The sequence below is a fragment of the Meles meles genome, chromosome 12 (genome assembly GCF_922984935.1).
Source record: "Meles meles chromosome 12, mMelMel3.1 paternal haplotype, whole genome shotgun sequence".
NCBI lineage: Eukaryota > Metazoa > Chordata > Mammalia > Carnivora > Mustelidae > Meles > Meles meles.
In genome coordinates, this window is record NC_060077.1 from 47,641,695 (window position 1) to 47,668,989 (window position 27,295).

Here is a 27,295-nt window from a genome sequence, read left to right on the forward strand (position 1 = left end):
TATGGTAATGAGAGGTTTGAGAGTTTCTTGTGATAAACTCTCCAGTTTTCTGCTTCCTGAGTGAGAAGTACAACCCTGGTTGCTAGCATTCAGAAGCTTACCAGAAGACTGGACCTACATATCTCACCACTCAATACAGAGACCTTGACTTAATCTCTGCCGTAGGCAGAATAATGGTCTCTCAAAGATGTCCACATCCTTAACTCGGGAACTTGTAAATATTTTATGTTATGTGGCAGAATTAAATTTGCAGATGAAATTAAAGTTGATAATCAGTTGACCTTAAAATGAGAAGCTCACCCATTTGGGTGGATAACATGGTTGGATTTAAAGGTGGAAGGCCAAAGAGTCAATGTCAGAAAGATGTAGCATGAGTGACTGACCATTGCTGGCTTTAAAGATGGAAGGGGGCCATAAGCAAAGAAATGCAAACAGCCTCTAGAAGCTGGAAAAGACAAGAAAACAAATTCTCTCCTAGCTTTCAAAAAGGAGACTGACACCCTGACTTCAGCCCATTGAGACCCATTTTGGACTTCCAACCTCCAGAACTATAAGATAATAAATTTGTGCCCATTTAAACCACTTAATTTGTGGTAATTTTTTATAGTAGCCATAGGAAATGAACACAATCACATTGCTTTCAGTTTGGTACTTTATCATCACTCTCCCCTCTGCTTAATATCCTCAAGACCAGAACCAACTTGGGACAATCTCTCTCATGATAAATCAATAACTCCCACTGATCTTCTCTTAAGGTGAAGAACAGGCAGTTTCCAGGCATCTGGATTAGGAAAGGGACTTAGGGAGCAAACCGCTCCTTAAGCAGATTTTTAACCAATCCTTCCATTTCAAGCCCTCACCCCCCACCAAGTGCCCAAGAATATTTAGAGGTATCTTGTGCCTTTAATCCCCAACATTACTTAGAATTCTGTAGCAGAGATAAAGTTGCTTTTATTATTACAAATACATTCCTCTTTCTCTGTTCCACTAAATCAATCACCACTCATCTCATTCCTTCTTCCAAAATTTATGGACATCTCTTTTCTGCTATGTTTCTCATTCTTTTTGATCCTTAAGAGCTCATGCTATTGGTTCTTTACTGCCATTTGAGTAGGACTTTCAAAAAATAATGGAAATAGGGCGCCTGGGTTAAGCATCTGCCTGAGGCTCTGGTCATGATTCTAGGAACCTGGGATCTAGTCCCATATCAGGCTCCCTGCTCAGCAGGAAGCCTGGTTCTCCCTTTCCCTCTGCCTGCCGCTCCCCCTGCTTGTGCGTGCTCTCTTTCTCTCTCTCTGTGTCAAATAAATAAAATCTTTAAAATATAATAATAATAGAGGAGAGCCTGGGTGGCTCAGTGGGTTACGCCTCTGCCTTTGGCTCAGGTCTTGATCTTGGGGTCCTGGAATCGAGCCCTGTATTGGGCTGTATGCTCAGCATGGAGCCTGTTTCCCTCTCCCCCTCTGCCTGCCTGTCTAACTACTTGTGGTCTCTCTCTTTCTCTGTCAAATAAATAAATAAAATCTTTTAAAAAAATAATAGAAATAAACATTCACATGTTTAACTACCATATTTAACAAGTTTTACTTTTAGCTGACATTTTATGGGGCCTTTACTGATTTGGGATAATACCTCACATGAATTACAGTAGTTGAAGCTTTCAATAACTCTAGAGGGTAGGTACTATTATTTTCATTCACATTTTATAAGTAAAACAGATGTTTAATTCACGTGACAAAACTAATTTAATGGAACAAAACTGGGATGGAAACCAACCAAGTCTTTCCGACTCCCAAAGTCCATTTTCCTAACCAATTAAGCAATCCTGTTAATTTATACACATTTCACTCTAGAGCATGGGTCAGCAAACTATAGCCTACTCATCAAATCCAGCCTATCACCTGTTTTTATAAAGTTTTATTGGAATATAGCCACACCCATTATTTGACTATGGTTTATGTCTGCATTTGTGTTATAATGTCAGAGGTGAATAGTTGAAACAGAGACAATCTGTCCCACGATCCCTAGATATTTATTCTTTGATCATTTGTGGAAAAACTTGCTGAAAATAACCTTATTACAAGTTTTGAGGTCATGGTGTCCTCCGGTACTTTTAAAGCTTTTATTACTGTATCAAATCAAAAACATTCTTTTTATTGTTCCCTCAACCTTCTGTTATCCTGCAGATAGCAATCTTTGGTCATGGTTAAAAAAGAAAGTCTCTAAACCAATCTCCTTTGTGAAGTCTTTCCCATACTCAATCATACTTGCTCCCTTTTCTGTGCTCCTACCTCAATTATTATAATTATAGTACTTAATGCAGTTTCATTCACATAATAGTTACCAGTTGTGATTCCTTAGGATCTAGCAAGTGCTGGGCCTGAGTAGATATTTACTTAATAAGCATTTACTAAATGCTTTCTAAGTGTCAGTGTTCTAGACACTGGTGATATAAAAGTAAATATGGCAACTTTTAATATAGAAGAGAGACTGAGAGGGGTGCCTGGGTGGCTCAGTGGATTAAGCCGCTGCCTTCGGCTCAGGTCATGATCTCAGGGTCTGGATAGAGCCCAGCATCATCGGGCTTTCTGCTCAGTGGGGAGCCTGCTTCCCTTCCTCTTTCTCTGCCTGCCTCTCTGCCTACTTGTGATCTCTGTCTGTCAAATAAATAAATAAAATCTTAAAAAAAAAAAAAGAAAAAGAGAGACTGAGCATGGATTCTGGGCCCATGGTCCCTGTAACAGTGGCAGCAGATCACCAGAGTGCTGAGGTACATTCAGGCCTATGGAATCAGAATCTCCAGAGGTAAGGCCCAGTGATCTGTTCATAATCAGCACCTCAGTTGATACTTAAGTAGGAAAGTTTGAGAATCACTGCATCAGTAGATAAGAAAGGCTGTTTCTAAATGAGCAAATATTATGAGAAGAACAAGTCTCAGTTGATCCCTCTTAATACAACCAATTTCTGTCAAAATATGATTATCTGTTGTTTATTTCTTCCTTCCAAAAGATTACTAGGCATACTTAACTGAGAACTTGGACCTTGCTCCCCTCTCTTACTAAACTTCTCTGTTATACATTGTAACCCTATACCTGGCACAGTTCCTGGCACATAGTAGGTATCAATGATGTGTTCAACTGTTGAACATCCAAAGTTAAACCCTTCAAGGTATCCTAGCCTGAAGAAGTAGAAGTTTTTCCAGCTTTAGACTGAAATGATATGAGGATCATTTGAGTACAAGGAAGATAACATACCCAGGCAAACATCTGATCAACCTATACCTTGTTTTCCTCCCTCTAGAAATTCTTCCTTCTAGTTCTCAGGGCCACTACCTTTGTGGGGAATATGAACCTCCCTCTCAAGGCTAAGCTAGACCAAGCAGACCAAGCGGACTAGTGGAAGAGGTCAGGCGTTATGGATTCTTCTTCATTGTAGATAATCTCTTTCTAGAGGCTTTAATCTGCAGAAAGCCCTAGAGTACATTTTAAAAAGGATTACCTACCTCTGAGGCTGATAGATACTCAAGTATCTCCAATGAGAGGTTTATAACAATGGACTTTTGCTATGCCTGACATAGATCTATCCCTCCCACTAGAACTCTGAATTATTTTGCTAGAGGCTACAACATTCTGAGTAGTTTGTCCGGAGTTGATGGGAGGTGGGGATAACTCACCCATACAAGCTTAGCAGAGCTGAGCCGCTGCAGCTTGTTGGGCTAGCCTTTGATGCAGACTGGTTGGACAGGTTCTGGGTCTACAGAAGAACCGGTTTGACTGGCCTGTTATGCCAACATATTCTGGTTTGATTCCATGTTCCACAGACGGTAGAAACCTGCCCAGCCAGTTAAATGAAAGGCATATTAGGTTATCCATTGCACACTGTATATAGCTTAGATGCAGCAGGACTCTTCCACATAGCAGTAGTGCCTAGCAAACTCTAGCGTGGCCCAGAGAGGCGGCTTCCTCTGATTTACGGTTAAAGTTCGTAGCTTCAGAAGTCAGACGTGAAACACCTTACACTTTTGACCCAGAGCAGAGAGTTTCTAAATAAATTGAAAGGTAAGTTAACATGTTTTTTAAATTCCTCAATTTTCTATGCACTTTTTGAAGGTTAAATTAAGAAATGTTTAAACAGATATCTATTTTTAATATGATAATACCTGGATTATACCTTTTCTGTAAAGTTGGTTAGATATTGTTTCATGATACATGTAAGTTCATTGATTTGTTTAGATAAAGATTATTTGATATATAATACACTAGACTTTTGCTACACTTTTCTGTAAGTTGGGCATGGCTATAGTCATGAAGAAAGCTGGGTTGAATAATTTTGCTAAATATATTCACCTATTAATGATTCATCTTAAGCCATCTACTTCTTTGATAATATACTATTATGTTTTATAGCCTGTTGCTATATGGTAACAATTTTATATTGTAAATCTAATTGTGAATATGATAATAATTGCCTTTTTAAGGCATAAAAAAAGAGTGTTGGCCTGCCTGGTGATCCTAAGTACATTACAGGAACAATTCACAGTAAGAATTGGGGAGTGTGAAAAACAAAGATTGTGGAATCTGGTAACTGATTAACTATTGGAGCTCAAAAGTACTCGCTGAGCTGAATAGAAAGGAATGAAGACAGGTTTTGTCATGCCTATTAGGTCTGAAAAACTTTTTAAGTTAAAGAATATTTGGATCTTCCCTTTATATTATATTTTTAAATAATTATTTTACCCCTCTCTTCCACTGATGCAATTAATTTATTTTTAAGTAGTTTGTGTCATTTAAAATCAAAGTTACCAATCCCTTTATATTTATTTTGGTTACCAAACTCCCCTCTTCGTTATTAATATTGGATTGAATTAAATGCACATATCTTCCGGGCATCAATTAACATAGCAGCTGACATATGAATTTATCTGGGAATTAAAATAACTTTTTAAAACAGAATCATACTGAATACTTTCCTGTCAAGAGCTATTTGTAGGTCATTTTAATATGACTTTGTTTTAAACTGAGCAAGACTAATGCATCTTTCTCATTGTCCCTAGGGTCCTCACTTTGTCATGATGTTCAAACTCAAAGGCTCTAAGAGTTTCTTTAGGATGTTATTAAAGAATTTTTTTTTTTTTAAGTGAGAAATAATGTTCAGATGAGATATCCTTCTGCAGGGAAGGTTTGGATACTTTTCAGTCCCACTCAAAGGCAATTCTGCACAAAACTTCTGAAAATTCAGCTAAACTTCTAAAAAGCTAGGTAATGTTGAATCTGCATAAGGAATATGCTGATTCAGCAAACTGAAAGCAATTTTATTCAGCATAAACTGTATTCTGACTATTTTAGGGAGGAATCTGGATCAAAATTTTCCATTGGTTGAATGCTTCTCTTTTCAATTAGTTTTTGGGCAAGATACAGATATATGTCATTAGAGTATACTTTGTGTTTCTGGTAAGTATGTTATACATATTAATTTAAAAAATTTTAAACTATAGTGTGTTTAAAATACAGAGTTTACTGTTTAAAGATAAATTTAAGTGAGGATTCCAATTTATTTAGTGAGCATCTTTTATATTTATGGTTTTGAGGAAAGCCATTTAGAAACTAGATATATATTTCATATAAAATCTGTGGGTAAAATTTCAAGCCTAAGTGCACTCCGGAGAAGGATTCTACAGCTTTCATAAAATAGAATTTTCAGTTTCAAATATATGAAAGTCCTATTAAATACAACCTTTGTGTATTTCCTGTAAATTGACCCCTTTAAAATACTGATGCATTGTGATGTTTTGTTAAGATTAAGGATATGTGGATTTATAAATCAAATTAGGAAGCTGTAAGTGTATGTGTGTATATTTTATATAGCCCTACATTATCTCAGGGTCTGGGTCAAAAAGTTTTCTACTCATCTAAAAATCTCTTTATTCTTTAAATGAAGTCACAGATGCATTCCTTTGTCCTTATTCCTAGCCACTCAGTTTCACACAATGACTCTTTTTGTCAACAACGCTAGCTTTCTTTTTTTTTTTTTAATTTTCATTTTATTTTTTTCAGTGTAACAGTATTCATTCTTTTTGCACAACACCCAGTGCTCCATGCAAAACGTGCCCTCCCCATTACCCACCACCTGTTCCCCCAACCTCCCACCCCTGACCCTTCAAAACCCTCAGGTTGCCCCAACCTCCCACCCCTGACCCTTCAAAACCCTCAGGTTGTTTTTCAGAGTACATAGTCTCTTATGGTTCGCCTCCCCTCCCTCAACGCTAGCTTTCTTAACAACTGCTTAACCTCTTTCCTTCCTGAATTCTTCGTATGTTTCCTACAAAAAGCACTTAGAATCATGAAATTTTTAAGCTTGAAGAACTCTTAAAGAATAATTCATGCAGAAGCACCTAGGTGGCTTAGTCAGTTAAGCATCTGACGCTTGATCTCAGCTCAGGTCTTGATCTTAGGGCCATGAGTTCAAGCCCTACATTGGGCTCCTCACTGGGTCAGGAACTTACTTGAAAATAAATAAGTAAATAATGCATCCAAGTCCTCATTTTTCAGTTGAATAAAAAACCCCAAATGTAGTTAAATCACTACTCTTCACTCTAAAGGTGGAGCTGGGACCAGAAGACCCCAGTTTTCAGAATACCAGCCCAAACTAATATTTTTCACTATCCTACACTGAGTCATCTGAATATTACATGAAATCTAATCTACATTTTCTAAAAGAATTGTAAAAAGGTAAAATAATGGTATGTTATGAGTCTCTGCTGACTCATAAACAATAAAAATGCTTGTTTTCTTAGTACATATCCTTAGGATATAGTTTAGGATTTGCCTAAGAAGTTAGTACTTCTAAAATTTGGTTAGAAGAGCTCAGTCGGTAAGTGTCTGCCCTTCAGCTCAGGTCATGCTCTCAGGGTCCTGGGACTGAGCCCCACACTGGGCTCTCTGCTCAATGGCAAGTCTGCTCCCTCTGTGATCTCTCTGGCTCTCACTCCCTCTCAAATAAATACATAAAACCCAAAAAATAAAATAAAATTTGGTTAGAATTGGCAAGAAAGTTTCAACAAGGTTATAAAGACCAGAATTGCAAATTCAAAACCCATTTTAGAGGTAATAGAACATGCTTTTTAAGGGGTAAGATTCTTAATACAGTGCTTTGCACACAAGTTCTCGAAAAATGTTTTAAATGTTTTTAACTTAAGAAATTCCAATGAAATGGGGCCACAGAAACCTTGAGAACCAAAGGCTCAAAAATTCCACTTCTGATTCCTAGAACTAAAGTTAATTCTCCTAATCCCTTATTTTTTCACAGGTAAATTTCTACCTGGAGGATGCTTAACTTTGGTAAATTCAGTTCAGCCCAAATGGACTCTAAAAAATAATCACTTCATTTGTTTCTCATTTTTAAAATCAAGAGAAGGGGCGCCTGGGTGGCTCAGTGGGTTAAGCCTCTGCCTTCGGCTCAGGTCATGATCCCAGGGTTCTGGGATCGAGCCCCGCATCGGGCTCTCTGTTCGGCAGGGAGCCTGCCTCTCTGCCTGCTTGTGATCTCTCTGTCAAATAAATGAATAAAATCTTTAAAAAAAAAAAAAATCAAGAGAAAAGGAAGTACACTGGAAAACATGAGCTTTTGAGTCAGACTAAGATGAATTTGAATACTGGCTGTTACAAACTAGCTTACCCTTGGGAATTAACTCTGAATTCTCTTTCCTCTGTCTGTAAGTTAAGGAAGCTAATACCATTCTCTCAGTTGTTGTTGGTAGGATTAAATGAGATACTGTGCCTAAAACACCTAGCATAGCCACTAGAACATGGTAGGTGCAACAAATGTCAATATCCTTCCCATCTCTTTAAAAGAACATATAATAAATTTCAGCAAATGGCTTAAGTGAGAGAAGTCAAAACTTAGCTTGGAATACATATTTTATTTTTGTCAGAAAAATAACAACTAAATTAGCAAACTCAGAGGTCTCAAGGAGGAAAGCCTTCTCCCGCACTATGGTGCTTCTAGCCAGACTCAGAATCAAACTGACATAAGACAGATTAACAGGGGAAAATCAAACTTAATAGTTGTTTGGGGAATCCACATGGACATGAAATTCCAAAGACAATGAGACAACATGAAACTTATATGAGCAAGGAGAGGGGTAGAGTCTGATGATAGAAAGATGAGGAAGACCATTCCCAAGAAGGTGAAAGGAGGTGTTTGGAAAAATAAAGGTTGTCTTATTATGCAGATAGGCTCCTTAGATAAAGGAGAATCTCTCTTTTTTCTTTTTTTTTTAAGTGGGCTCCTCACCTAATGTGTGGTTTGAACTCACAACCCTGAGATCAAGAGTTGCATGATCTATTGACTGTGCCAGCCAAGAACCCCTAAAATTTCAAATTTTAATCATCTATACCAAAGGAAGGAACTATAGCAGGGATAGTACAAATTATACCTTACTTGTGCCTCACATCTAGGTTTTTCAAAGACAGTTCATATCTATTTGTATCTATTATTTTATATGACATCAGATTAGTTGGCCAAAGATTTCTATATGCTCTAAGGCTTGTGTTCTTTCTAGTATTAATTGAGCTATTTCTTCAGGGCTCTAGAATATGTGTGTTCCTCCAAAAGATTCTCTTCCAAATTAAATTTATTGTAGCATTAAATTATATTTTATTCTCTTGATAATAAATAATGATAGGGAGATTGAGTCCAAAATGTTTGGTATAAGAAGTAGGATGGACTAGGATTTAACATTTCCTAAAAGTAATACTAAGTAAGGGATAAATTAAGAGATGAAACCAATGAGCAAAGTTCACACATGAGATATTATGAAATGTTATATCGTAGGTCAAAAAGGAGTTCAGAATAGCTTGACAAAACATTCTAAGAACTTGCCTAACTAAAGTTGGGTCAAGGGGGTACCTGGTTGGCTCAGCTGGAAGATCATGTAACTCTTGATCTTGGGGTCATGAGTTCAAGCCCCACGCTGAGTGTAGAGATTACTAAAAAAAACCAAAAACACTTAAAAATAAATAAACAAAGTTGGGTTGATGACACATCTCCCAGGGTGTAAATAAAAAGCAGGAAATAGATTATGAATTGATGTTAGAACCAACAAATAGATCCGCTTACAACACAAACTGATCTTAGTGAGCTCTTGCAATCAACTTTAATTTCCTGAGAAATTAAATTTTTAAAAAAAGATTTATTTATTTATTTGAAAGAAAGAAGGTACACATGCACAGGCATGAGCAGTGGGAAGAGGCAGAAGGAAAGAATGCCAAGCAGACTCCCTGCTGAGCACAGAGCCTAACAGAGGGGCTGGATCTCATGACCCTGAGATCTGGACCCCAAGATCACCACCAGAGACAAAACCAAGAGTCAGACACTTAGTGACTACGCCAGCCAGAAGCCCCAAATTGTTTTTCTCTTAAAGTAAAAAGCTTGTATGTATATGGTATACCTAAAGACAAAAATACCACTTCAACAATGTAGCCCAGTAATTATATAACATTCTTATTAAAACTATTTTATTAGATACATAAACAATTTAGTTTTATTTGACTACTCATTAAATTAGTATTCAATTTGCCTATTTATTTTCATGCTTTTTGAATGGATATTACCATAAACAATTGAAAAGAAGACAGGGAGTAACATAAATTTAAATTTAAAATATATTTTTGAAATATTTCTTTAAGGGGCGCCTGGTTGACTCAGTCAGTAGAGAATGCAACTCTTAATCTTGGGGTCGTGAGTTTAAGCCCCACATTGGGCATAGAGCCTGCTTTAAAAAAAAGATAATTATTTTAAATATCTGCATAAAATAGCTAATTTGGATAAATAGGCACTAACAATCAAACTTGCTATGGATCAAAGACTAACTAGGAAATAGAAAATGTTATAGCTCATTCTTTTTTTTTTTTTTTTTTTTTTAAAGATTTTATTTATTTATTTGACAGAGAGAGATCACAAGTAGGCAGAGAGGCAGGAGGAAGCAGGCTCCCTGTGGAGCAGAGAGCCCGATGCGGGGCTCGATCCCAGGACCCTGAGATCATGACCCGAGCCGACCCGAGCCGAAGGCAGCGGCTTAATCCACTGAGCCACCCAGGCGCCCCTGTTATAGCTCATTCTTAAAGACATACAGACTTAAAAGTAATCAGAAAACTATTGCCTTAGAAGTTATATATTACTGACAAAGTGAAAATATAACTTGCATGGCAAATTTTTAGTTTCAAAGTTCTATTTTAAGTCTATTCCCTATTGCCTATCACAAGTACAGTTAACTTAGATTAGGAATGAGAAACACTTTCCTCCAACATGAAAACATTTTAAATCTAAAGAATTTCTAAATGAATCTTGAAACATTAAGAAATACAGTATCAGTAACTTTACACAGCTTGCAGTACAACATATACTGACATGGAACAATATTATAGAACTCTGTGATGTAGATGTCCATAAAAAAAAATCTACATTTAATATATACAGGTCTAAATTTGGAGGGCAAGGTCTCCTAACTGAAAGTAGATGGTAAAATCAGTCACATCTCTAAAAACATAAATATTGTAACCAATTTTCAATAATACAATAATTACTGAATGGTAAATACCATCTACATAGCATTTTAGTGAGCTGTTAAATTCTGTTCTAGTCAGTTTCCCAGCAATTAACAAAATTTAAAACAAACATATGTTGCTCAGGAATAAGTATACTATTTTTTTTTAAATTTTATTTATTTATATGACAGAAAGATCACAAGTAGGCAGAGAGGCAGGCAGAGGGAGAGGGGGAAGCAGGCTCCCTGCTGAGCAGAGACCCCGATGTGGGGCTCGATCCCAGGACCTTGGGATCATGACCTGAGCCAAAGGCAGAGGCTTTAACCCACTGAGCCACCCAGGTGCCCAAGTATACTATTTTTTAACTATAATATCGAACTAGCCACTAGGACCTGGATACAGGCCATTCAGCAAGAAAACTGTTCAGTCCAATCCAGCATGATAATATCAGTCTGTTCTTATACAGCTTTGCTTGTTAAGATGTGACTGTTTACATCTTTGAGATGAATGGCATGTTGTTCTAGTTCCATCAATAAATGTAAATTAAACACATCTAGCATAAATTAAATTCTCAGCATTCATTGGTACCATAACAAACCACACGTTTATACTAATGTAATGTAATTACTAATGTAAGCCAAGTAAGTACTACCAAATCAAATTTCTACAGAAGAGCACAGTGACTCTGAAATTAAAATTGGGTTATCTTTTTAATCTCACTTCCCAGTCTGCGGTTTATTAGCTCCATTTATTAGAACATGTGATTAATGGTATCCTGATACTAATTCAGTCCCTGTGGAGTAAATTGGCTTTCATTTATTGCATAGTCACAGATTATCCTCAGTGGTATTATCACTGTAATAACTTATCAATGCTTCTCAAAGTGTAGTCTGTGGACCATCTGACTCACTTGGAGGATGATTATTAAAAATACAGATTCCTAAAATCTATTCTAGACATATCCCATTAGAATCTCTGGTGGGTGGATCCTATGAATCTACATATTTACATATTTTCCAGATTATTCTAATGTCCAGTAAAGTTTTAAAAGTGGCAAGAAAAGATTCTCCCAGGACCCTTAGGAGCCATGAAGCTGCCTTAGGCTTGCCTGCCAAAAGATGAGAAAGAGGTAGTTAAGAGTTGCCTCATAGGTTGCTAATTTCCTCACATTTTCAGGGAGTGCGTCTGATTCTAAAGGCCTCAGAGAAGCCCCAGGTGAAGGGCTCTCAGGTTTCACCTTCATGAATCTGGTTGCCATTGAAATGGTTAAAGCAAGCGGGGTCCAAAAGGTGTCCAGTACCTCACTATTATAGGACAAACAGGATCACACTGCTTTTTCCTTAATTGACCAACATAATTTTAACTAATACACTATGAAACTAAAATGGATTTTCCGAGAAATGAGTAAAGCAATTTCAGAGGCAAGTGAGGAACTTTAGCCTATTTTTGTCTGATGTATTTGATCCATTCCCACAAAACCTGAGATGCACTGAAACTTGATCTTTTGTGAGAAAGGCATTTTCTAATAAACTACATTTCATTTCCTGAATTTGGCTGCCAATTTTTAAAGGGCCAGACAGCACCAAATGAACAATTAGTATGTACTCTGTAAATAGTTTTATGTCCAGTATTGATCTACATTAGTCTACATTGCTAAAATTATAGTAAAAATAGATTGACTACACTGGACCCTCAAGTAACACTTCTCATCACAGCGAAATACAGAATTTTGAATAGTAGAAGTTTGTGTTGGACTATGTCCAAGTGGGTCTGGTTACAAGAACTAATTCATTATAACCTTTATGTGATCTTGGAGCATGGCTCTGAAGAATACATTAGAGAAAGGCTCTAGTCAAGTAGATTAAAAACAAAACTGAAATAGCCAGTTATGTGCTTTACTTAAGTAAATATCATATTTGTTGCATAATAAAAACTTAGTTTAGAGAAAATGAGGAAGAAATAGGTATAAATAAAAAAGAAATCTAATTAAAAGTATATCTTCCATTTAACTTGAATTATGTTAAAATCAAATATCTGAGTTTTTAAAAACAACCCTCTTTTAGGGGCACCTGGGTGGCTCAGTGGGTTAAGCCTCTGCCTTCAGCTCAGGTCATGATCTCAGGGTCCTGGGATCGAGCCCCACATTGGGCTCTCTGCTCAGCGGGGAGCCTGCTTCCTCCTCTCTCTGCCTGCCTCCCTGCCTACTCTGTCAAATAAATAAATAAAATCTTAAAAAAAAAAAAAAAGTGCTTTCTACTGTAAAAGTTCACTTTAAAAAAAACAAAACCCTCTTTTAGAGTGGTTAAATCAGCTAATGAATTCATAAGGGTGAAATAGATAAACTGGATTGAAAAGGGCATAGAATAAAAAAAGGCGAGGACACATACTGTTGAACAAAGGCCATTAAGAAGAGATATTATTTTCAGAAAGAGTTATCAAATATACTCAGATCTTTACTAAATTAGCTCAGATCACAATCAACTTAATGCCAACACCCCCTTTCTTGCACCTGAAACAGAGTAGATCATAAATCTGTTAGGTAAATAATTTCTTACAACCACAAATTTATAAAATACATGAAGGAATTAGTTTCCCCTTTCTATACAGTTTTGCAGTTGGGCTAGATGATTTTTAAAGTCCCTTGGAATATAACAGAAATGACACCAATATAATAATTCTACCTGACTTATTTAAACTTAATTACATGAATCAAATAAGATATCTAAAAGCATTTACATTATAAATTAATCCCTTCTACAATTATAAATGTCTCAATTTCCATAACAATTCAACAATTTCACCATGATTACTTCAGCAATTGAAGAGATCTCTCTGATCAGCTGTACTTCTTAAATCTATTAACCACAATTTCTTACACTATTTAGATACATCTATAATTATTCAATCCCATCAACAATCTTGTATGTAAAATACCCAAAGTATGTATTACCTTCTTATTACTGATAAACTGAGGCAAAAAGAAATTAAATTACTTATTCAGTAGGATTATTATTAAGAATTAGAATTCATTCAGCAAATTAGGTGGAGATGTTGATTTCTCACTGTCAACCTCTACAAATACATTATATACTTACAGTTTCCAGAACTCACAATGATTCCCCATAGCAGAACCTTTGCACATGCCTTCTGCCTTGAAAGCCATCTACCACTCTGCTCCCAATAGGCAAGTTGCTTCAAACTTGTATGACATCTTCCTTAAAAAATTTCACATATAGGGGTGTCTGGGTGGCTCAGTCAGTTAAGCATCTGTCTTTGGCTCAGGTCATGATCTCAGGGTCCTGGGATCGAGCCCCACATCCGGCTCCCTGCTCACACTTCTCCTTTGCGCCTCCCCCTGCTCATGCTCTCTCTATCCAATAAATAAATAAAATATTTTAAAAAATAGAAATTTCATATATATTCTTTTATAATAATCCCTTTGGACACAGTAAGTATAAGTATACTCATTTTTCGGTTGGGGAAATAAGATTTGTCTAGGAAACATGCAAATTAACAGAGATAGAGCTAGAGTTTAAATCTTAAATCCTGGGTCCTGACTCCAGCTCAGGACTTGCACAAAACTATAGGCCGGGAATATGTCTGTATGCCATCATCAATGAGGAACATAGTTTTTTGGAGCACTCCCTGCTCTGGTCCCTTCTGAGATAAAAACATGATTCAAGACCCCTCCATCACTTTAATTTTAAACTTCCAACATGGAAGAAACTAAAACTTAGGGCTGGAAAAGCTACTGCAAACACTTTTAATAACTCCATTAAGCCAATTTATGGCGTACCTCGGTGGCTCAGTGGGTTAAGCCTCTGCTTTCAATTCAGGTCATGATCTCAGGGTCCCTGGATTGAGCCCGTGTCAGGCTCTCTGCTCAGTGGGAAGCCTGCTTCTCCCTCTCTCTTTGCCTGCCTCTCTGCCTACTTGTGATCTCTCTGTCAAATGAATAAATAAAATCTTAAAAAAAAAAGTCAATTTATATTCATCTCTCAAATGTCCACCATTATAAGACACATAAAAGAATGCATATGCCATAATTTCCACTAAGTATAATTATTAATGCAGAAAGTCTACAAAATGAACTGAAATTCATCCATATAATAGGTGCCTCACTTCAACCCTGAATGAGACAGCCCAATTTATTTTCCTTTTCTAAATTATGAGACAAATTACTATCAAATTTTAAAGTCCTTTTAGTGACCTCATATATAAGTTTCTGAAATAAATAGAAAGATGTACCAAGACTGCAAATGAGCCTGTAGGTAATACTCTTTTTGAGGGTTGCCTGGGTGGCTTAGTGGGTTAAGTCTCTGCCTTCAACTCAGGTCATGATCTCAGGGTCCTGGGATCAAGCCCCACATGGAGCTCTCTGCTCCGCAGGGAACCTGCTTCCCCCTCCCTGTCTGCCTGCCTCTCTGCCTACTTGTGATCTCTCTCTCTGTCAAATAAATAAATAAATCTTTAAAAAATAATTTTTTGATAGGTATAATTATTGATCAAAATTCAGAAACTTTATTTGGTTATTTTCTCAAAAATAGTTTTTAAGTTAAAAAAATAGAAAAGCACAGAATAAGCTTTATGTAGATTTTATTATTCAAAAATAATATGGTATATTGAAAAGAGCATAGATACAGGATTAATGGCCAGAAAACTGGGTTTGGTGTTTTGGGTCAACTTACCTACTAGTTTGTACATACAGTGTTAGTCAAACCACCTAATTTCTCAACCTCTGTGAAAAGATAAAAACTGTAACTGTTCTACCTTTATGACACAGTTATTTTTTAGGTTCGAAGAGAAGATACATAGGATAAGTACTTTGTATCTTACTATAGCTAATTGTTTTGAATCCATTTTCTATCAGTATTAAACCACTTCTCAACTCATAGGGAATTTCACAGTAGTATTGATTAAGTCAAAAATTACAATCCTTTTATGGCTTATATTATCTATACCAAAATATTCTTTAAAAACAATTTAGATTGGTTTGTACATAGTTGTGAAGGAAATACTCTTTGACTACAAAGAGTCATATAAATCTTCCCTTTTTTATTAGTTTATATTTCAAATACCTTAAAGCTTCTGAACATATGATTTATAACCCAAACCAGGATATTTTTTAGAGTAAACAGGAGCCCTATTAATAATTAAACCAGAATAATAGATATTAACCAGACCTATTGCTAGTAAGCCAGGGGTATGGTCACTTTATTATTTTTTTTTTTAAGATTTCATTTATTTACTTGACAGAGAGTGAGAGATCACAAGTAGCCTGAGAGGCTGGAAGAGAGAGAGGGGGAAGCAGGCTCCCTGCTGAGCAGAGAGCCTGATGCAGGGCTCCATCTCAGGACCCTGGGATCACGACCTGAGCCGAAGGGAGAGGCTTAACCCACTGAGCCACCCAGGCCCTCCAAGTCACTTTAAAGAAGCATATTAGAGGGGCGCCTGGGTGGCTCAGTCGTTAAGCGTCTGCCTTTGGCTTGGGTCATGATCCTAGCATCGAAGCCTGCTTCTCCTTCTCCCACTCCCCTTGCTTGTGTTCCCTCTCTCGCTGTTATCTCTCTGTCAAATAAATAAATAAAATCTTTAAAAATATGTATTAGGTTTGTCTTAGTATCCCAAATAACCCACATAAATAGTTATTAAGTGTGTGAGGTAAATTAAACATAATTTAATTTCTAATACTTCTGACTATAACTTAAGAAAAATTGATAAAGTATTGGCCAAAACTGAAGGTCTTCTCTAAACTAAATTTTGAATGTAAAACATTTTTGGAAAGGTAACTATCAAAGCTTCCTTAAACCTAGATTGACATATGGATTAGGAAAAGCAAAAAGCTGATATTTTAAACAAAGTCTATTTTTCTCCAACATAGTTAGAATAGAGAAAAATTGAGAAACAAAGTCTGCCAGTGTGTTTGAAAACATACCTGTAATTTGTGAGGCATGAGCATATTAAAGATCACAACTATTTGTCAGGACTGAATAAATTGATGGAAAAAACAGCATATAAGATGCAAATCATTTTTTTAAAAAGTGGACAAAGCAATAAATATTAAATGTGTTTGCTCTTGTGAACCTACTAAGGAATGCTTTAATTAATAGAGCCCAACTGTCAGTGATTTATTCCTATAGTTAATCCTTCATAATACTTCCCATTTACATTACTGTATATAAATATTGTTCCCACAGCTTCCATCATGGTAGCATATGTATACAGAATGCAAGTATAGTACTAGATTTACTGGATAAAAAGGGAAATATTAGTTTTTTACATGATTCTCAAAATAAAATCCACTTTTCTATTCTACAGTCTTAGTGATCACTCTTAAATTCTTTTATCATCACCACAGCAGTTAAGCTCTAAAGTTCTTATAAGCCAGTGTTAGGATATAAGACATAAGGGCTAACTAACAAAATTCCTGGGCTTCATAGACCTATATGCATAGGTATGAAATATTACCAAGGAGCCACTATATTATAAAATCATTGACCTGGAAGAAGAGAAGTCCTTTTCCATTCACAAAAAGTCATCTGCTGTAACAGATCATTAGCATTCTTGATCAGCCTGCCATCAGTTTAAACCTAGGCACCTAACCAAGCATAGAGCGTATCATGTAGTATATAGAAATCTTTATTAAGTATAAAGAGATAGTTCCTAAATTGGACAAATTATATATCTAATAAAACTATGCCCATGACTGATGCGAAATGAAGTAGCTAAGTGAATGATATTTAAAAACACAAACAAAAAAATTACTTTGTTTATAAAGAGAAATGAAGAAGGTATACGGAGCCATAGTAAAAATCAAAACAAACCTTCTGATATCTAAGTTGGAAGTTGGCCAGACTACATGAGGCTAATTTTTCTAATTGGAAAGCAATGTACAATCTTTAATGTTCATTGTAAGTGCCTTAATGACCATTTAAGACTGCCAGAATAAAAACTGTAATACTGACATCTTTTGTAGAATGTTAAATACATTTCTTAAAACAATTATAAAACTGCTCAACCCAACTGGAATCTTGCCACCATCAATTCAAATCATAAACAAAACATTTGGCACTTGGGGCAAGATCAACAACTGATATATACTCTTACTCCCAAACAACACTTAGTATTTATTGTAAATAACTTAAAAAACTAAATCAAGTGTTCAAGTTGACACAAATGCTGACAGTTAACATAATTTTCTTTTGTCTCAAAACTTCTTTTCCTTCTTATCTCTCAGTCTTTTGTCTTGTCCTTGAAGTAGTTCTAACTGTAGACAGCCCACCCCAGTTTACTAGTATTGTGTGCTCATATTACAGGACGGGTATTATGTACAGGATGGTTTTATGTAAATAATCATAATGAGTTTAATCACTCTTAAATTTTTTGCCTGGGGATACAGGCCCTCAACGCTGAGTGGGAGGAGAGGAATGGGATGATGTGGGGAGTGAGAAAGAGATGAGAAATGCCCAGCACAAACAGCAGAAATAGCCTCAGTCTAGGAATCGGTTTTCTGTGTCCTAGTCCTAGTTCCTGGTTCTTCAGCTAAACCATGTAACTTCACTTGTTCATTCAACATTCGTTTGTTCATTATATAAACTATGTTAGGTCTGTGCTGCCCAATATAGTAATCACTAGACACGTGTGGCTTTGAGCACTTGAAACGCAGCTAATCCAAATTGAGTTGTGCTGTACTCATGAATAATTTTTTATATTGATCACATTTGGGCAATGGAGAGTCACTAAGTGTTTTAAGCAAGGAAATAATGGTTTAGATTTCTAGCAGCTGTGTGGAGACCTCGTTAAGGCAAGGAAGCCTGGAAGCAAGGAGGCTATAGTCTATGTAAGAAATATCAGGGCTGCGGCGCCTGGGTGGCTCAGTGGGTTAAGCCGCTGCCTTCGGCTCAGGTCAGGATCTCAGGGTCCTGGGACTGAGTCCCACATCGGGCTCTCTGCTCAGCGGGGAACCTGCTTTCCTCTCTCTCTGCCTGATTCTCTGCTTACTTGTAATCTCTGTCTGTGAAGTAAATAAAAATAAAATCTTTAAAAAAACAAAAAGAAATATCAGGGCTGGGGTGCTTGGGTGGCTCAGTGGGTTAAGCCTCCGCCTTCGGCTCAGGTCATGATCTCGGGGTCCTGGGATCGAGCCCTGCATTGGGCTTTCTGCTCCGCAGAGAGCCTGCTTCCCCACCCCCTGCCTACTGCTCTGCCTACTTGTGATCCCTCTCTCTCTCTCTCTCTCTCGCTCTCTCTGTTAAAGATATAAATAAAATCTTAAAAAAAAAACAAAAAGCAAAGAAATATCAGGGCCAAAACAAGGGCATAAGGGAATGGAAAGGAAAGCACTAATTCAAAACTATTATTCAGGAGATAACCCCAATATAGAGATTTACTTGTCCTGACTCCATGGAAAAGGGTTTGATTTTATTCTAAGGTGATGGGAAGCCCCTGGGATGTTTTTGGGAGGGCAACATCTTGCTCTGACTTCGCTTTTTGTTTGTTTGTTTGTTTGTTTTAAGATTTTATTTGAGAGAGAGAGAGAGAGAGAAAGCGCGCGACGCGCGGGCGCAAGCCAAGTGAGACGCGGGTGGAGAAGCATACTCCCCACTGAGCAGGAAGCCCCACACAGCTCCATCCCAGGACCCTGAGATCATGACCTGAGCCACCTAGGTGCCCCTGACTTTAGGGGGTTTTGTTTTGTTAAAGATTTTATTTATTTCTTTGACAGAGAGAGACAGAGCAAGTGAGGGAACACAAGCAGGAGGAGTCTGAGAGGGAGAAGCAAGCTTCCCGCTGAGCAAGAAGCCCAATTGCCAGGCTCCATCCCAGGACTCTGGTATCATGACCTGAGCCAAAGGCAGACACTTCACAACTAAGCCACCCAGTCTCCCCTATTTTAAGAATTAATTGATGCCCTGCATGAGATTTGAAACCACATAATTTTAGTGATATCAGTCTAACCTGCTATGTGATTTTCCCTCCGCAACCCTTAGCTACCCAACTGTAGAGTTAAGCAGATTGTACAATCAACAAAAAGTTTCAGTTTTAAAATGATGTTAGTTAGATGATTTTAAAATTCCAAAATTCTACAGTTCTAAGAATCCTAGAGCTATTACAGCAACCACACAATTTTTCTTACTGTGGTTAAATGTACAAATGTACATAATATAAAATTCACCATTTTAATTATTTCACCACACAATTTTTAAGCCAAGCACCCTAACCAGGGGACTCTATTGAGTTACAGGTATGATAGGACATTAAAATTCCAGCCCTCAAGGCGGCATTGCTGATGGGGTGTGGTGGGGGGTGAGGAGGTAGAGTTCCAACTTCTGCTGTCTCTGGATGGAAGAAGCCTTATCTTTTTACTACAATATGTAATACAAATATTCATTTTCCAAGTATTGGAAAAGTTTGGGAACACTGTTCAAAGCCATGAAGTTTTCTCACATATCTTTAGGACCTTATAATTTAATCTACCATGTGGGCCTTAAAGCTCCCATTGGGAGAGAATATCTATGAGTATGCCCACCATTTCTACTGCCAAAATGACCATCATAAAATCTCACATGGAGAATCTAAGAATTTTGAATGGATTCAAAGATTTTTCTCCACTTACATAAAAAATAGTAATCCCTTTACGAATGTTCAGTTTATTCATTTATCCACATAGTACTCACTTTATGGGAGGCACTGAGTTAGTTTGTGGCGGTAAAATGGTGAACAACAACAAAACAAACAAAAAAGGTCAACAAGACATGGTTTTGACCTCAAAAAAGTTAGTCTGTGAGGAGAGAGAATTAATTAAATAATTAAAACCAGTAAGTACAAGATTGGAAGGTATATAATGCTATAAGAGGATTTAATAGAAAAGACTATTAAAACAAGATAAAAAGATAGTAAGTAGCTAGGCAAAGGGCAGGGGTAGGTTTGGTTCATAATTCCAAACAGAAGCAAAGGCATGGAAAGACCTAGTGGACACTACAAAGTCAGTGAGGCCTGGAGACACAGTAAAGGCTGTTCAAAGGGACTATCTTAAGAGTAACAATAAGCCACTGAAGGATATAAGCAGGCATTATTAGATTTATTTTTCAGAAAGTTCACAGTAGCTATAGTCTAAAGAAGTCTCAAAGTTAGTAAAATTTAAGGTGGGAGGAGGAAAAAATACTAATTTCCATTTTTTCTCAACCTTTTAAAAAATGTCTTTGTAGGTCGTGCATTAGCTCAGAAGTCCTAATAAGGGGTAGCTTTTTTCTGAGCCCCTTCTGTGTATCTAAACAGTGTACTAAGCAGTTTACATGTACTAACTCATTTACTCTTCATAACCCTATGTGGTTGGTACTATTATCCTCATTTTACAGGTAAGAAAAAGAGACAGAGAGGTTAAGAAATCAGTCTAAGGTCATTTGATAAGGAAGTATTAGAGCAGGATTCAAAACCAGAAAGTCGGTCTCCAGAGCCTGACTTAACCATTAGGTACACACCGTTTTTCAACAATACATGTATACAATTTATTTTCTCCTTTTTTTTTTTTTTAAGTAAGCTCTATGCCCAGCATGGAGCTTGAACTCACAACCTCAAGATCAAGAATTGCTTACTGTACCAATTGAGCCAATCAGGCACCCTTATTTTTTTTTTAATGCATACAATTTAAATTTTAAATATATGCATGATTTGAGAATACTCAAATATTTTCTGAACACCAGTGATGAGAAAGGTTTAGGTAGGGTTTTTGGTTGGGTGGATATAGGAAATAGGCTACCAGAGTAGATAAGAGAAAGTGGTATTTCGGAATATGGTGGTGGTGAAGGAAAGAAGGGGATTAATGTGGAATCTATCTGGTAAGTAAAACTGAAAGGACTTGGTGATAGATTGGATATGGTAAGAATTAAAGGGGAAAAAGGTGTCAAGGCTGATTCTTCGGATCCTGACTTGTATAAATGCATTGGACAGTGGAGCCTTAGCAGAGGCCAGAGGAACAGGTTAGGTTTTCTGTTCTCAGTGTTTCTTTGGACAAGTACACTGCTATTTCAATATACTGTTAAATGACAAACTAATTACAAGTTCTTTCCACTTATAACAAAACTTTGTTTCCCTTTTACATATTCATACAAGCAATTATGCCTGTGTTATAATAGAAATAACAATCAATTTTTTTACCCATTTTCTTTAAAAGTATAATGAATGAAGTCATAAAATTTGGAAGCGAATGACAGTAACTATAACAGTGTAATGAAGATTCAGCAACCCTCTCCCCTAAAGAAACCAATGTTCCTATAACATTGTTAGAATGGTACAGAAACATTCCGTTGGGTGCAGTTCCAAGGAGTAGTAGGCTCTGATGTTCATCCCTTAACACTGGGACTGAGTGGAAAAATTATCTTCACAGTTTGCACTTATGATTTCCTAAATACCACTTAACTTTTAAAAGTTCATAGTACTCTCCTGTCTTTTTACAAGAATTACAGAAAAGTACTCAACTGGTTTAAAAGATTCTGTGGTTTTAGCTTATTCTGTTTATTTTTAACTTCATTTGTAGAACTGCTAATGCTAAAACGCTTCTTTTAGAAATCAAAACAAGAAAACATACTAACGTTGTGAACGTTACAAACAGCCACGGGAAGGATTTATTTTTTAAAACTTTAAATTACCTAATGGGTTGTTGTTCCAACAAAAACGCTGGTCATTCTGATTCCGTCTCATTTCAGGGTGTCTTCAGGAACTTTCCACTTAACCTCAGCAAAATACGCATCGTTTTGCTACACGGCCTCACCACCCCATGCTGTCCGGCGGGTCACATCACTAAACTGCAGGTAATAGCTACCAGGCAGAAACTACGTTAGCTTGATCCGTGTCCATTCCCCCATCAGTTAGTTTTAACTTCCAATGCGGTACTGGCCGCTCATACACGCTTTCCTGAAATGTGCTAAAGTCAGACACACCAAGGGCTTGAAGTTCCCCAGACAGAAAAGTTTGCGCTTTCTCCAGGGCATCTCAACAAAAATGCTGTGGCGGCCGCGAGCTCCTGGAGCCGCTCCCGATCGTGCCGAGGCTGGCGCTCCACTCTCCAGTCACGGCCCTCGGATTGGGGGCCACGCCAGCCACCACGCTCCTCCGCTACAGGAGCGCCGGGGAACCGCCTCTCTTCGCGGCGGGAGGAGGGGCATGACGTGGCGGGAACTCCCGCGTGACGTCGAGCGCGCTCCAAGGGGGGCGGGTCTGGGCGCCTCCCAACCCGGCCGGTGGCCCTCGGGCCCTCCCCCAACCCCAGAAAGCGCGGGCAGCCCTCAAGGGCCGGCTTTCCCGGAGGGGGGTTGGCAGTCTTCCCCTCAGACTGAGGGGAAGAAAAACAAGCCGCTGCCCCTTCACAGCCCCGACGCTGTGCCTGCTTCCGTGCTGCGGTTTTCGAGAATCTCTGAGGCAATCTTGGAAGCCGTGAGTAGAGAGGAAACTCCTTTCCCCAATCCTGAGCGGGGGTCGTAGCGGCTACTTCCGGTCTCGAGCTGCCGGCCGAACTTAGGCGTTTGGCCCCCAAGTTGTGGTAAGCCCTCAGGGAACACACTAGGGCCCGGCTAAACTCGGTTGGAGGTGAGTCGGAGGGAGGCGAGCTTGCGCTCCCTGGGCTTCTTCCGTCTCCCGCGCGGGCTGAGGACTCACCTACCGGGGCCGAGTTCGCCCCGCGCATGCGCTGGGGGGCGCGGTGCGCGCTTTCCGCTCCCTTAGCGCCTCGGGCTTTTGGAACCTTTGGGTGACCGTGGCGCGCGGGAGGGGCTGGTGACTACGGGTCCTAGGACGGGATCCTCTCGACCTCTGTCTGATTGGCTTGTAAGAGGACCAGCCCAAGCCCCTATTCGGTTATCTCGGGCACCTGTGTGAGAATATGTGTGGTGGGTGGAAAGAAGTATTTTAAGGAGCACGTTCCCTGTAGTGGTCTGCACTGCTGCAGGATACACAGAAATGTATTAAAGTATGACAGACCTTTGAGCCCGGGATGCACCTGGAGACACAAGTGCATGTTTCTGCGAAATTTAGGTACATCATCCTGCATCGATAACGGTTCAAGCCAAAAGAGAGATTCTGACAAAAGTGCTGGGCGTGCAGCATAGGTTGGAGAGGATTTTGAGAGCCAGAATTTGCAAGTTCAGTGTTACGTTGGTAAATTGTTTTTATGTGGGAAAAATTTTTTTTCTTAAGATTTTATTTACTTATTTGACAGAGACCCAGCGAGAGAAGGAACACAAGCAGGGGGAGTGGGTGAGGGAGAAGCAGGCTCCTCCAAGGGCAGGAAGCCCGACATGGGGCTCGATTCCAGGACCCTGGGATCATAACCTGAGTTGAAGGCAGGCGCTTAACGACTGAGCCACCCAGATGCCCCTGAAGATATATTTTAAAATGCTTGTTTTACACGGTTGATTTTAAGCAGTTTAATACAATGCAATTTTAAATTCTTCATTAAAGTAATTAAAACTTTGTTTTAAACTATTACTTAATGGAAGTAAATATTTTTCTTGGGCTATTTTGTGGTTAATTAGCATCCCTGGCGCCCCTCCCCTCACCTCCTTACCTTTGCCCTCCATAGCGTGGGACCTAATTGTATGAACTTGGGCGAGTCATTTAATCTCTTAAACCTGTTTCTCTAAAAGGAAATTAATAACAGTAACTGTTCTATAGAGTTCTCCAGATGAAGTTTTTAAAAATGGCTATGAAACAGCACGGTATCTGTTATATAGTAAACAACAAATGGTGACTTTTGTTGACAATAGGCTTATTATCTTTTAGGGTTAAGAAATAGTAGAAGTCCGGCCTCTTTGGAAATAAAGCTGTATTAATTCATGCACCCAACCCCTCTTTTAAAAACCTTATTATGGAAATAATAAATGTACACAAGAAAGAGACTAGAATTACGAACTCTGTCACAGACTCATCCATTATCCTCTTCCAGTAATTGTCAAAGCAACCCTTCTTGTTTCATCTCTTTACCCAACATTTTTTGTTTGTTTTACCTGGAATATTTGAAGGCAAATACAGAACAGGTGAATTTACCTGTAAACATATCAGTATGTATCTCTTTAAGAGCTAAGGATTTTTTTTAATATGAGCACATTTTAATACTCAAGACAATTAAAAATCATTCTCTTAACATTATCTAAAATCTAGTACATGTTCAGTTTTCACTGATTGTCTCAAAAAAAACCTAAATAACAATTTTTAAAAAGCTTCATAAAAGTATATTTTTACAGTATTTCTCTAGTGCTTTTCAAAGTGACTTCAGTCATAATCTTGCTCCTTTAGAAATGTCATTGCTGGGGCAACTGGGTGGCATAGTTGGTTAAGCATAGGACTCTTGATTTCAGAGTTGTGAGTTCAAGCCCCACATTAAGCACGGAGCCTGCTTTTTAAAAAAAAAAAAAAAAGGCATTGCTTATTTTAGCCTCATTATCAGAGACCTTGAGAAATGGTTTTAAGAGACACTTACATCAATTTGGGTACATTAAATGGTAAGGCATTGGCTAAAGAGCCATATGTGAGATATAGTAGACTTGTTAATCATTTGACTTTTAAGTAGTAGCTAGTTAATGGTTTCACCTTAAGGACGCATATTAAAAAATTTATGAATCCACTTGAACTTCTTAGTATCCTGTTGCTTCCTTTGGGGGCTACCCAAGTAATAATCATTTCACCTCTACTCTCAGAGGGGCACAAAATGGCCTTACACTTTTTGCCTTGTTACTAGACATTTCTGTATTCATAGATCTTTGCTGTGCCTATTGCTCACGTATTTCTTTTGTTATGAGAAAGGTATTCAAATCTTCAATCACCTTTCTTGCTCTAAGATTTGTGCTTCTACGAATATTTAAGTCTAAGTCAAGAGTATTTCAGAATGTTTTCCAGTTTTTGTTGCACTCCATATCAAAAGTTCAACAAAGGAATAAATTATTTTAGAATGGTGAATCAATGAATACTGAGTGTGAATGACTGCAAACTTCTCAATAGCAGAATCATCTCAAGTAAGTTCTTTCTAGGAAGAATAAGAGGAAATTTGCCTGAAAATTTAGCTTAACTAAGGACCAAATAACTGAAATCAGGGTTCTCACCATAATCATCTTCACTTCCCATCCCCCAAATTCTCAACGTGGTTGGTTGTAGGTAAATAAGTAAAACTTGAGAAGAGCTGACTGACTTCAAATTACATACATATAAATGCAAAATTCATTTATGTTGCAATCTATCGTTTCAGGTATTTCAACTGTCAAAGACAACTTCATACCTATATAATGTAACAGAAAAAGGTCAGAAAACATTAGGCGAATAGAAGTGTGGTGCATATTAAGCAAGATGAACATCTCTGGAAGCAATTGTGGAAGCCCTAGTTCTGTAGATATATCTAATGACTTTAAGGAACTTTGGACAAAACTAAAAGAGTATCATGATAAAGAAGTACAAGGTAAAATCTTTTTTTCAAATACTTATAGCAGTATTCTATTGAGATTAATAGTGATAACTAACTGTGACAGTTCAGAGATCTCATTTTTAAAGGACCTTTATTGTAATTTTTTGAGATTAGTTATGGCTAAATTGTTGCTTTATAACTAAGACAACTACTATAGGATGTAGTACCTGCACAATATATAGTTATTTACTTATGGTAATATGTGTGGTGTCATGGAAAGGGCATAGAGATTGTTGATTGAAGACCTGGATTTGAATTCTAAATTCATTTACCTATTTGCTGTATGATCTCAGCCAAGTTATGTAACCTCTAAACTTAATTTTTTTCTGTAAGATTATTTCCAAGATTCTTTATAGACTTTGAAATACTACTTAAGTTCTTCTTCAAGCCTTTGGGAATCTTTGCTACCAAGCACTGAGATAAAAAAGTGAATGGTAGTTTGCCTTCAAAGAGCCTGTAGTCTAATAGAGGAGTCATGTAAACAGGTAATTACAGTATAATGACATAAGAGCAAAAGTGTTTATATGAAGTGCAATGAGTATACGGAGGATTCAGCTATTATGGTTGGAATAAGTATATAAATATGATTTGTGATTGTGTTAAAATGTACTCCATGTAAAAGAATTTTCTATTAAAAGGTAAACTCAAGGTTTGATACTAATATCTTTCTAGTTCTGCGACTTTAACATAAAACATTTTCCCCATGTAGGGGAAATGCTTAGTTTTACATTTGTTTCTTGCTGCAACTATAGGTTTAATACTACAGTGCTTTACAGCTTTCACATTACACTGGGGTGCCATTAAAACACGATCCACCTAAATCTATAGTATGTGGGTCTGTATTGGAACTTTCCTGTGGTAAATGTTGTTTCTGGCAGAACCTCATCATAATGGACTCATCATGAATTAATGGACCCCAGAAGTATTCTTGCATGCCGCAGTGTACTCAGGAGACACTTATTCAAGGGATGCACTTACCATATGCCACAATTTGTGAATAAGAATGAGTCATATATAGTTATAGTTCTTTTTTTTTTTTTAAGATTTTATTTATTTATTTGACAGCAGAGATCACAAGTAGGCAGAGAGGAGGAAGCAGGCTCCCCGCGAACCAGAGAGCCTGATGGGGGGCTCGATCCCAGGACCCTGGGATCATGACCTGAGCTGAAGGCAGAGGCTTTAACCCACTGAGCCACCCAGGTGCCCCTATAGTTAGAGTTCTAAGAAATTTTGTAGTGTACCATGTTATCTGGGAACATACAAGAAGAATGGGGGTGCATGTGAGATTTATTGTCAGACTGGA

General features: G+C 37.7%; 1 protein-coding gene across 13 annotated transcripts in view; it reads left to right on the plus strand.

Moving 5' to 3' along the window:
* The first annotated feature begins 3,894 nt into the window (after positions 1-3,894).
* RBBP8 (RB binding protein 8, endonuclease) overlaps positions 3,895-27,295 on the plus strand; it is a 109,731-nt gene continuing 86,330 nt past the window's right edge. For 2 of the 13 annotated variants that reach the window (XM_046025622.1, XM_046025621.1), the window contains exon 1: positions 22,840-22,976. Coding sequence is in view for 11 of the 13 variants with exons in the window: in XM_046025617.1 (XP_045881573.1) it covers positions 25,878-25,986 (109 nt within the window). In the remaining 2 variants the exon portion in view is untranslated. The other 11 variants (XM_046025617.1, XM_046025615.1, XM_046025614.1 and 8 more) reach the window with 11 other exon arrangements.